The 13,089-nt window shown below is 50.1% G+C and overlaps 1 protein-coding gene across 2 annotated transcripts in view; it reads left to right on the forward strand.

The window, feature by feature from the left end:
• The window catches only part of SUGP1 (SURP and G-patch domain containing 1), a 786,467-nt gene that overhangs the window by 696,496 nt on the left and 76,882 nt on the right, over positions 1–13,089 (forward strand). For both annotated transcript variants that reach the window (XM_069649115.1, XM_069649114.1), the window contains exon 13: positions 3,660–3,805. In XM_069649115.1, the coding sequence (XP_069505216.1) occupies positions 3,660–3,805 (146 nt within the window). The remainder of the gene's footprint in view (positions 1–3,659; positions 3,806–13,089) is intronic.

The following is a 13,089-nucleotide window of genomic DNA, read 5'->3' on the forward strand; positions in this document are numbered from 1 at the left end:
AGGTGTTGCTTTCAGCCAGAAGGCCAGCAACGAAGACTTTATAGCGTTGCCATTGGAACAAATTTTGCAGCTGGTGTAGAGAAGAATATTGAACCCTTTTCATGTGGTACACCAATGGTGTTATCCTTTCTACTCTATTTGGCGAATTCAGGTCTTCAAGTTGGTACGATAAAGGGCTACCTCGCAGCGCTATCGATCTTCAAGCGCACTGCAGAGGAGCCATCATATTTCAAATGACCCTTAGTAATACAATTTCTGAAGGGGTTAACTAATGTCTATCCCCCGAGACCGTTCCAAGTTCCCTTATGGGACTTGAATTTAGTCTTAAATTTTGTGATGGGTACTCCTTTTGAACCACTCCACTCTTGTTCGCTAAGATTTCTCACCCTTAAAACTGTCTTATTAGTGGCTTTGACATCTGCCAGGAGGGTGAGCGAATTACAAGCCCTATCTTGTAAACCCCCTCATACAATTTTTCACAAAGACAAAGTTGTCCTGCAAGTGAAGCCTAATTTCATCCCAAAGGTGGTTTCTGAATTCCATACCACTCGGAAGATAACCTTACCCTCATTCTATCCTCCTCCCCATCCAGGGAAAGGGGAAGAGAGGCTATATAAGCTGGATCCAAGGCGAGCCTTGAGTTTTTATATCAGCAGACTTGCTAGGATTAGGCAAGCAGACCAACTGTTCTTAGGTTACACAGGGCACAGATTAGGATTGCCAATCACAAAACAGACCATTTCCAGATGGATTATTTTAGCCGTTCTAGAATGTTATAACCTGGCAGGGAAAGAGCCCCCTCAAAATCTTAGGGCTCATTCAACCAGGGGTATCGCAGCCTCTTTGGCCCTCCAAAGAGGGGTACTGATTCAAGACATATGTGCGGCTGCCACATGGTCGTCTGCACATAACTTTACAAAATGCTATAATCTGGATTCCTCCTCTAGCCAAGAGACTAGATTTGGCAAAGCTGTGTTACACTCTGTTCACTCTTAAAGGGGAATATGACAATTTTACTCCCACCTCCGTTTACACACCACTGCTATGGGAGTCTATCAAGATGAGGAATACGTCGGAGGACACAATCCCTTCGAAGAACAAGTTACTTCTTACCTGGTAATGTTCTTTCGATGGGATGTTCCTCCAACGTATTCCTTATCGCCCCTCCCATCTATCCTCTCAGTAAAACTTCCCTTGTGATTGCAGTTTACGCTCCTTCAAGGTCAATAACCAATTCATGCACAGCTACTCTTAAGCTTCAAAACGGAACTGAGCAACGGACGCTGCGTGAGTATTTATACATGATGACGTCGGTGCCGATACGGAGGCTGTCGAGGGACGTCGACGCGCAGCGCCCTCTACTGAAAAAAATTTCCGAGGCCAGCAAGGTGGAAGTAAATCTATCAAGATGAGGAATACGTCGGAGGAACATCCCATCGAAAGAACGTTACAAGGTAAGAAGTAACTTGTTGTTTTGGTTTTTTACGGTTTTCCACATATAAATAAGACAGATATGAACCAACAGTTGATTGTGGCATGAATGAATGCACACGAAAAGAAAACGTCCTGAAGACGGGCCCACAATCCCACGTGATTAGAAATCATCTGAACACGTGGCATGTTCTAGTGGACCTAGAAACACTGTGTTGACACATGAAAGTACAATATTTTATCCTTACTTTCTAGTAGACTAGAGGCTTAGAATTTAACATCTGCCCTCACCATCCAATACGAACCTCACGAACCCTTGCTCTAAAAAGATTTGAGATTAAGGTGGTTCTAAGGAAAATGTGGTGTTCTAATCTACTTTACATGGACACAGAATAGTGAATGTTTTTTACTATGAATTGTTTTTGTACAGAGTAACAATTAAAATATGTATTTTGATCATTGCAGAAGGCGCATTTAATACTCCTTTATTCCTGCCCCTGTGTATGGTATGAAGAAGGTCACACCCTTGTAGGTGCAAGAGAGGGTAGCTAGTGTGGAACCCCTTTAGATACCAGTAATCGTTGGTCCTCACCCACTGAGCCCCCCAAAAAGAGGACTAAAAAGCTTGTGTATATCACTTACCTTTTTTAGAAGTCTGTGTGCCATCCCTAACAGGCATCATCTGATTTAGTGTGTTTTGAAGTATACTTTAAATGTTGCATGTTTTGCTCCCTTCTGAAGAAGGCTTATATAACAGACACTTAAATTAATAATTGTTTAATCAATAAACCTTGAATGGGTAAGCCCTACAGCTTACATGACCCCTCTTGAGATGGGTGCTCAGCCACACTACCAACCTGTGTAGTACAGACCTATACCAAAAGCTGGGTTCCTTATTGCCAGGAGGACAAGGTTGTTGTAGTCTCCCAAAGGGTACTGCACACAATCTTGCTTAACAGTTTCAACACAAGTGCAACACAAGTGCAAGCACATGTCTCCCTTGCTACAATGAATGCATTCCCCCAATGCAGTAAGGGTAGCATCTGTGCCTTCCACCAAGACTATTAAAATGTTTAAGCTTTCCCACATGTATTCTCCAAATGGTATCCTATACAGACAAGCTCTAGACCAGATGGTCAATATGGAAATGCTATGTTTTGAAATCTCTCCACCTTGACTGCTGTCTAGTCTGCATCTCATCAGAGTTTCAAACAAGTATGTTCTTTACACTAGGCATAGTAAAGATTGACTGAATGTAACGACCAGAACCCATCTTTATGCAAACCAGAAATGCATTGGCTTTGCGAGAAAGGCAACAGTAAGCTTTTTGGCTACTTGTACTGGCTGTGTCACTTCTTTTGGGATCTTAATTTTCAAATTGGGTACTACAGGTGCCCATTGTGCCATCTGTGTGGAATGCACATGTTTGTTGTCTGCAGGTGTCCCTTTCTGGGTGACGGATCTGGTGTCAGTAGATTGGGTAAGCAGTTCAGTGGATGCCAAAGTGCTTTAGAAGTGCCAGTTTTGGTGGTGGATCACAAGCGCACTGCAAAATACCTGTTGCGGCAGTGCAGCAAAATTGCGTTCTAAAATACCCCTATCCGTAGCCGTAGTACATTATGAACAATCCTAGTGGCAGCAGGTCTGTATTGCAGGATATCCCGAGCCGACATTTTGTTGGCAGGAGTGTGTTGGCCAGTATACATGTGACAGTAGGAGTGTATTGCATGATACCCTTAGTGGTAGCAGACGTGTCTTTCTATGGTTACGAACAGCAAAGGGTGCTGGAGGCCATGTGCCTAGTGGTAGCACATGGTTATTTCATCTCACCTCGGTAGGCAGCGATAAAGCATTTGTGCTATTAACTTCTGAGCACTTTGAGACCTTTCTGCAATGCCGGAAAAAGATCTGGATCAGACAGCTGCAATAAAATGAGTAAACACCAGGGTGAAATTTGGGCGGTTCTCGGAACCTTGGTTGAGGATTGCCATCAATTTGTAATTTTACAGCCACATTCAGAGCCTAGTGCCTGCTTTCTGAGCTCCCTCTTACCCCCATTACATTTTAGGATTCCACTTTTGTCAATATAGGCCGGGCCTTGCTTATACCATGGACTGTCTATTCTCCAAATAATCATTGCAGGATTCCATTGGTGCGACGGGGCAGCAGGATTAATTGTGGTGGTCTCTCAACCAGGGACATTGACGTAGATTTTTGTCTATTTTCAGGAAGGTAAAGAACCTGACTATTCAGAGTACAAGGAGTTTAAACTGACGGTGGAGAATATTGGTTACCAGATGCTGATGAAGATGGGTTGGAAGGAAGGCGACGGACTGGGATCGGATGGTCAGGGAATTGTGAATCCAGTCAATAAGTAAGGAAATCACTAACATTCTCAATAACATTCTGAAGCTGTTGTAAAGTTTTGTTGCCACTTCGTGAGATTTGTACTTTGTACGATGACAGATTCCATCATAAGTGTTTTTTCAGATGAATTATTTTTGTTTTAAGTCCATTTATTTATTGACATTTTCAAGTTAATGCAATCAACAATATACGATCATGCATGTAAATAAAGTGATATCAAATACATAACAACAATTATAAACCATTATATATAGAGGAGGGGAGAGGAAGGAAACGGGAATAAAAGGGAAGAAGAGAGGAAATGAACTAGAAAGATGAGAAAAAAGGAGGTAAACCTTTAAGCATAAAACGCATCACAAATGTCAGAGTATTTATCTTTTTTTTCTTGACCTGGTAAGTTGCTCTCTCTACGTGAAAGAGTCGACAAATCATTCAGCCATTCTTCCACAGAGGGCCTGAGGTCACTCTACCAGCATTTTAAAATCTGCTTCTTGGCCAGGGTTAGAGCTCTGTAGGTCCTTAAAGCGTAAACCAAAAGAAATATGCAGCCCAATCAGAAACAACGCCAACACACAGTGAAGGATTACGGGGGAAGCACAAGACCCAATACAAAGTCTACACGCTGTCCCAAAAAGACTTGATATTGGAACACGACCAGAACCTATGTAGGAAAGTCCCTGTATCAGATTTACAATTCTAACAGGTGTCTTCCTGCACTGGTTTACACCTTCTCCAGCATGGGGTCTGGCATGGATTCACATGCTCATGAATATTCCCCGTCGTCAGGCTGGGAATCCTCGGTAAAGAAAAAACCAGTATCAGTTTCGTTTCTGATCTGTCTTTCGTAGCAATAACCAATCACTGGTCTCTGCGTCATACTGACCACAGCCAATGACTGCCCTCTACCTAAGCACCGCCTCTGGCAGCCATCTTCAGATTTTTACCGCTCGTTCATGTGTTGGGATCCTCGTGCTATTGCTCTCGAGCGTTAGTGCTATTTTTTTTCACGTTTTTTCTCAAAAACTTCGTTTTTTCGGTCAAAAAGAGCCTCAAGCTCCACCGACTCTCTATCCGATCAACGGGGACCCGTGTCGGATTAGTCTGCGCCCCTCAAGGGTGAAGATTTGTCGAGCTACGCTTTTGGAGGACTCCAGAAGTTTCTCAGGCCCGGTTATGGCCCAGGAGAAGGGAAGCTCGACGCCCGGAAAGCTGTTCAGGGTCTGCCCTGGATGCCAGCTGCAGAACGTCTTCAAGGAGGACGAACACTCCTTTTGTCTCTACTGCCTACATGAGGACAAGACGCACGTGGGGAAGGACTGTGCGTTTTGCGGCAACATGTCGGAGCGGACCATGAAGGACCGCCATCAACGTCTCGCCAACTGGCTAGAAGGGAAGAGCCCGTCCGGCGAGAAGAAGAAGAAGAAATCTGAGCGGTCTTCTAAGACCTTTGAGGACGCCCCGGCGACGGGGGTCCAACATAAGGCCAAGCACCGCGAGTCCGCTGGCACCGGGAGCGCCGAACGGTCGGGCTCTACGGCCGCCAGGCAGGGCGCACCCTCCCCGGCACCATCAACCACGAGCCAACGCTCTGGGTCGGGTAAGAGGAAGGCCGAGCACCCGGCGAAGCTCCTGGAGAGGCCCCGGTCGAGCTCGAAGGCCCCATCGGAGGGGGAGCGAGGCGGTGTCCCCCCCTCAAGGATAAGGCGGTGAGCGCACCTAAGGTGGTGAAGGCCTTAATCCATCCGGCCAAGCCCTCTATCGAAACTGTCGCGGCGGCCCTGGCTCAGCCTGTGCAGGCTACACCAGTGGTGGCGACCTCGGGGCTCAGAGTCTCCCTGCCACCTCGGAGGGAGTCATCTTTTGTGCCCATCGATAGGACCCCCGTGAAATCCCCCGTGGGGAAGAAAAAGGGGGGGGCAGGGCGTCGTCGTAGATTTGGCCTCAACCTCGGAGGAGGAGCAGGTCGAAGTCTTAAGCCACGGCCTCGGCGTGGAAGAAGACCGACCCGTCGGGATGGATCCCGACGCAGGTGACGACGACATCGTCGAGGGTACCGACGGGGACCCTGATCGCCCGTCGGATTCCCCTCTGCCAGCGCCGCGAGACAACTCGGCGGCCATTTTGTTGGCTATACAGTCCTTATGCTCAGAGATAAGGACGAGACTACCGTTGCCGACGGAACCTCTCCCGTCGGGGGACCCAGAACCGGGACCTTCTGGTGTTCCCCCTACCAAGAAAAGAAGGATCCAACCTCCGCCTCCTTTTCAGCCGTCGCGCCCCTTCCAGCCCTCCTCACCGTCCACCCGAGGGGATGATACGGGGACTGACACGGCAGCGACGGGTACGGACGACGAGGTATACGACGAGGATGTACCGTCGTCGCCTCCCACCAGGACTTCTCCGCCCGACGAGATTGGATCGTTCCACTCCATGATCTCCAGGGCATCCAAGCTTTTTCAACTCTGCCCTGAGGAGAAGAAGGAAGGTTTCCTTTATCAGCGGCGCGAGGCCAAGAGGAAGACGGTCCTCTCAGTGCCTCTATTGGACGACATTTGGGATGAGGGCCTCGCCCTCCTCAAGAACCCTTCCACGACGCCAGCTAGAAGAGACCGGTACGAGAAGAAGTACCGGGTCCCGGACACGGCCCCTCTGTGCCTCCGGGCGCAGCCTACCTCGGACTCCGTCGTCTCCGCGGCAGCCAGGAAGAAAGCGGGGGGGGTGCGGCCTCCACATCGACTTCCCCACCGGACGGTGAGGGAAAGAAATTGGACGCTATGGGACGCAGAGTCATCTCGTCGGCAGCGACGACGATTAAAGCGGCCAACGCCTTGGCTATCGTGGCCCGCTACGACAGGGAGCTCTGGTACAAACTGGCTCCCCTGCTGGACTTCCTGCCGGACGACAAGAGGACAGAGGCCCTGGAGATCCTGCAGGAAGGTGAGGTGGCTTCGGACCACGCCATTACCGTTGCGACGGACATCGCCGACGCTGGGTTCCGCCAGTTGGGCAACGGCGTTTGCCTTAGGCGGCGTGGATGGCTCAAGGCTACGGACTTCCGTCAAGACGTTCAGACCAGAGTCCTGGACATGCCCTTCGATGGGAACAACCTGTTTGGCAAAACAGTGGACGATTCCCTTCAGGCCATTAAAGCGGACACTGAGACGGCCCGGGCCCTGGGAGTTCTGCAACAACGATGGACGCCCTTTCGGAGCAGCGGAGGCAAGGGCGCCTCCAAAGGTTCCGGCGGCGGTTTCTCCACCTACCGTCAAGCGGCCCGCTCGTCGTCTCAGGAGGCCTACAGAGGACGAGGCAAGTCTGGCGGACCCCGCCGTCGTCGCCAAGGAGGTCAAGGCGCCAAAGCCTCGTCCAAGCAGGATTGAACCGGCCGTGGGGTCGGGCCCCCACCGAAGCACCCCGGTGGGAGGCCGGCTGGCGAGCTTCGTCAGCGTGTGGGAGTCCATCTCCACCGACCGTTGGGTGCTGGACGCCTTGGCCCGGGGCCACGCGCTCGAGTTTCAAAGGTGTCCGCGCGTCCCCCCCGTGGCCAGGAAAGAACTTCACGTCCCTCAACTTCTCCTGGAGGTAAAGGCGATGCTCAGGAAGGGCGCCATCGAACTTGTCCCAAAGAGGCTTCGGGGCTCCGGAGTGTACTCGAGATACTTCCTCGTGAAGAAGAAGACGGGGGGATGGCGCCCCATCCTGGACCTGCGACGTCTGAACAAGTTCATCAAGGCGCAAAAGTTCCGGATGGTCACCCTCCAGCACGTCCTGGGTCAGCTGGAGGAAGGAGACTTCCTGTCGTCGTTGGATTTGGAGGATGCCTACTTCCATATTCCCATCCTAAAGGGGCACCGAAAATTCCTCAGGTTTGTGGTCCAAGGGCGTCATTACCAGTTCAAAGCCCTCCCCTTCGGTCTACGGTCGGCACCCAGGGTGTTCACCAAGTGCCTCGCACCGGTGGCGGCGCAGCTGCGCCGCGAGGGGATCCACGTCTACCCCTACCTGGACGACTGGCTCATCCGAGCCAAGACGAGGGAGCTCGCCGTGGTTCACACGGCAAGGACCGTCCAACTTCTCACGGACCTGGGATTCTCCGTGAACTACGCCAAATCCCACCTGGTACCCGCGCAAGACGCTCTGTTTCTGGGAGCGAGGCTCAACAGTGTCCCTTCTGGCCTCCCCGTCGGAGGAGAGGACCAGGACCATCCTGGGCAAGGTGCAGCGGATGTTGGTGGCCGACGCGGCCAAGGTGAGGTCCATCAAGTCCCTCCTCGGAATGATGTCTTCCTGCATCTACCTCATTCCCATGTGCACGCTCCGGATGCGCCCGTTGCAGGAGTTCCTGGACGCGCGCTGGATCCAAACGACGGGCAGCTTCGAGGAAAGGATCACACCCGACGAGAGTTTCCGACGAGCGATCCGGTGGTGGGGCACCCGCGCGCATCTGACGGCGGGCATGGACTTCCAGACCCCAGCCCACCAGGAGACAGTGACCACGGATGCCTCCCTGGAAGGGTGGGGAGCGCACACCGAAAATCTGCACGCAAGGGGCCTTTGGCTCCCGACGGAGAAATCCTTACATATCAACGTCCTGGAGCTCCGTGCAGTGTTTTGGGCCCTCAGGTCCTTCCTTCCGTCCCTCAAGGGCAAGGTGGTGAGGATCTTCACCGACAACACCACCACCATGTTTTACATCAGAAAACAGGGCAGAACCAGGTCCCCAGCACTGTCCAAGGAGGCGCAGGACCTGTGGCATTGGGCAGTCGCCCAAGGGATGTTTCTGGTGCCGTTTCATCTGGCAGGGATAAAAAACACCATCGCCGACTCACTCAGCAGGGAGCTGCGCTCGTGCCACGAGTGGGAACTACGGCAGGATCTAGTGGATCGCCTCTTCCGACGGTGGGGCACACCCCAGATCGACCTGTTCGCGACGGCGACGAACTACAAGTGCCGGAGGTTCGCCAGCAGGTTTCCCCAGGCGAGGAGCATGGGCGATGCTTTCTCGTTCCCCTGGGAGGGCCTGTTCCTCTATGCCTTCCCTCCTTTGCCACTGCTAAACCGGCTCGTCAACCAGCTCAAGAGGTCACGGTGCAGGATGATCCTCGTCGCACCTGCGTGGCCGAGGCAGATATGGTTCCCGGACCTTCTGGACTTGTCAGCGTCCCCGCCAATCAAGCTGCCGGTGGACGCGGATCTGCTCTCCAGGGAAGGAGGCGCCATCCTCCACCACGACCCGAAATCGCTGAACTTGCAGGCCTGGCTCCTGCAGCGCTAGAGTTTGGAGGATACGACATACCGGCCGACTGCAGAGAGGTTCTTGCAAAGGCCAGGGCGTCCTCGACTCTTAAATGCTACGGACACAAATGGAAGAGGTTCTCTGTCTGGTGCCACGCACAGAAGATTAACCCTCTACGGATTACGGCTCCCCAAGTTCTGCCGTACCTGCTGACGCTGGCCAAAGCTGGACTGGCACACGCGTCCATCAAGATTCATCTTGCTGCGATCTCCCAATACACCAGAACCACGGGACGGACGTCCTTGTGGTCTCATCGTCTGGTGAAAGAGTTCATGAAGGGACGGTTCAGATCGTTCCCGCCGGTGAAGGCTCCGGCCCCGGCGTGGGAGCTCAACGTGGTGCTGACCAAGCTCATGGGACCTCCGTTCGAGCCTCTGCACTCGGCCCCGTTGAAGTTTCTGTCGTGGAAGACAGCCTTTTTCTTGTGGCCATCACCTCCGCACGACGGGTGGGAGAGATCCAGGCCCTTTCCTGCAAGGCCCCATACTTGACTTTTCACGACACGAGGGTAGTGCTCAGGACGCACCCCTCCTTCATGCCCAAGGTACCGTCGGACTTCCATCTCAACGAACCCTTGGTGTTGCCTGTATTCTTCCCGTCGCCTTCGTCGCCGGCTGAGAGGACTTTGCACTCGCTGGATGTGGCTAGAGCGCTGAAGTTCTACGTGGACCGCACAAAGTGTTTTCGGAAGACGTCACAACTCTTTGTGAACTTTGGACCTGTCAATCAGGGGAAGGCTCTCTCGAAGGCTTCCATTTCCAGATGGCTCTCCGGCTGTATCATGTACTGTCATCGGTTGGCAAACCGACCGCTGCCCGGCCGTCCGAGAGCCCATTCCACCAGAGCGATCGCAGCTACCACGGCGTTCCTTTCTGGTGTGCCCCTGCTGGACATATGCAGGGCTGCTACGTGGAGGTCGACGCACACCTTCACGAAGTTCTACTGCGTCGATCGGGATTCCAGGGAGGAGTCCAGGGTCGGCCAAGCAGTGCTGCGCAACCTGTTCGCCTGAGGTGAGCCTGGTGAGGAGGTAAGATGCTTAATGTTGAGTTTGATGCAATGCTTAATGTTGAGCCTTTCCCACCTCCCGTGGTTGTGCATGTGTGTACTGCTATGTATTCTTTATTCATGAGCATGTGAATCCATGCCAGACCCCATGCTGGAGAAGGAACAAGTTACTTACCTGTAACTGTTGTTCTCCAGCATGGGTCTGGCATGGATTCACATGCGAACCCTCCCGCCTACCCCTCTGCGGCTCTTCACTTGGTCATACTGCCACTTCACGTGCTTCCAAATCTGAAGATGGCTGCCAGAGGCGGTGCTTAGGTAGAGGGCAGTCATTGGCTGTGGTCAGTATGACGCAGAGACCAGTGATTGGTTATTCTTACGAAAGACCGATCAGAAACGAAACTGATACTGGTTTTTTCTTTACCGAGGATTCCCAGCCTGACGACGGGGAATATTCATGAGCATGTGAATCCATGCCAGACCCATGCTGGAGAACAACAGTTACAGGTAAGTAACTTGTTCCTTCTCATCCTCCAAGGGGACCAATAAATACAGTTCAAAATCCGTTGCTGGGTATACCTCAGATCCAAATCTAATTTAAACTGGTACGGGCTAGAACACATACGGTCCATTCAATATCTGAAATATCCTACCCCAAGTCAAAACACCAAACGGCCCTCCTATGATCTTGTGCATTGTTTACTTCTGTAGGAGTGAGAAGTTTATACAGAAGCGAAGCTGAAAGGGATGCGTTCCTAGCCAGATTTCCAGTGAAGATATTTCTCACCACCAATCTCGCCACTCAGATGAATTTCATATCGTTGGCTGACGCTGCTGATCATCCTTTGTACAGACATTGCTTTTCTTATTGTTCAGACAGATATATGAATGGGTAATTTTCTATGCATGGAAGAAGCTCAACTCTAGTTTGTACCAGCGTTTCTATGCAAGCTTTGTTAGCAGGTCCTTTAATGCATCCTTTTTTCCAGTGTGAATTTGACACCTGTTCAAGTGCAATATTTTTTTGGTCATTTAACCTTTTATTTTATAGTTATATTTACAAAGGGAAGCATACCCGCTCATTGGTTGTGCGTTGTAAGGATTTTCCTAAACCTCATGACGACCACAGAAAGATCAATCCTTGCATAGATTGCAGGGATTCGCCTATGATGCTGAACTCACAGGAGCAGCCAAAGGCTTCGCTCATAGTAGGTTTGTATAAAAGTACAGTGTACTACAACATATATTATGGCATTGACATCACAAATTGGTAGACATTTTTTGTGTGGTGTGTGACAGCCATGGTATCAGGAGATGACACAGACAACAGCTTTCAAGTTTCTACAAGACTTTTTATTAAATGTGAGGATGGAGTAACACCTAACTTGCCCTTTATCTATAATTTGTTTTTCCTCAACTGATGCAACAGACGAACGTCAATGTCTGTAATCCAAATCAAGTCCGTCTGTGTTAAATCTATACTTGCCCTCACATCAATATCTAAACTTGGAGCAGGGATATTCTCAACCAACTAAACCGTGTTCAACCTTTAGTTCTGAACTTCCATTTCTTTTCACAAAAGTTCAGCATAGTTCTGCCAATGTTTCAACACGTTTTGGGTTTTCCTTTCCCAAGTTCAAAATAACATTATCCACAATGTTTCACCTAATCTCAGGGTTCCCTTCCCCAAGTCCAATAGCTCTTCACTTGCTTTCAATTTTTTAACAATGTTCATAAACTGGTTGGCGCTCTCTGCTCTGGGTGCAGTTGTCAGACCGCATGGTCCACCCGTTACAGGTCGCGCAACCAGATGCCCTTTTCATGGGTTTTCTTCAATTCACTGTAGTTGCTTTCCTCCAATTCATTCACTCTGTGTTGCAATATGTTTCCCAAAGTTCGGAGACCTTTGACAAGGTGTCTTTACTTACACGTGTCCACTCTGTTGCTTTGTATACTTTTCCTTCTGTTCATATGACTTAAAATGTTCAGTATACTGATTGGGGACTTTCACAAACGTGCTTTCATTCACCCGTGATCCCCCTGTTACTTTGTATACCTTTCTCTTTGTTTCTATACCTTTTCAATGTTAATTTTAGCCTTAATGGGATATTTTATTTCACACCCATCATGCCCTCCCCATTTCCAAGAAGTATTAGGAAGAGGTGACCGGGAGCAATGAAGATTACCCATAGAAACAACATAGGGATACAACGAGAGGCTTACTATCGAACACCTTGGAATTGTTCCACTAATAGTTGGGCACTTTTTACCCAACTGTGCACATATGATTCCAATTGACTCTCACCTGCAATATAAAAAGGGTGGTTCTGCCAGAATCATTGAGTGAGCTGGGGATGCTGACTGGATCAGAGGAGCTGCCAAACGAGAAGCCAGGAGGATCTGGAGGAGAACTGCATGCCAAGACGCTGTCCCGGTGTCCATGAGGGGCTGCAGTGTGGCGAGGGAGGTGTCTCCAGGGAAAGAAACAGATAAAAGGGGTGTGGGAAGCACCTGAAGATAAAGGGTTAAAAGGGAAACGGGTACCAGAAATAAAGAAGGGCGAAAGATGAGTGGTCCTCCTTGGGAGCAAAGAGCCTGGCGTTTTCGAAAGTCCGATTCTACCCCATGATCGGATTGTATGTGAAAGAAACTGTATACAAGAGAAAGGTACATCCTGACGAGCTGAACTTGTGTTTGAAACAGAAAGGCATAAGCTTGGGGAAGGGTACCCTGAGAGGCCTAGCAGGAACTGTCTTTTTGTTTGAAACTGGAAAGATCGAAGCTTGGTGAAGGGAACTCCAAGAGACCCAGAGACATTGTAAACTCGATTGACCTACTGCAAGAGCCCTACATGGAAGGTTCCAAGGGCAATCCTTTTAAGTTGAATTATTTTGAACTGGCAGAACTACAGCTATTGGTAAGCCTACCTGAAACCAGCTTTTATTTGCATTTTTTTTTTTTAACTATTTTTTTCTTTAAGACTTCCG

This window comes from Ambystoma mexicanum, chromosome 1p (genome assembly GCF_040938575.1).
Source record: "Ambystoma mexicanum isolate Mex_15411 chromosome 1p, UKY_AmexF1_1, whole genome shotgun sequence".
NCBI classification, from domain to species: domain Eukaryota; kingdom Metazoa; phylum Chordata; class Amphibia; order Caudata; family Ambystomatidae; genus Ambystoma; species Ambystoma mexicanum.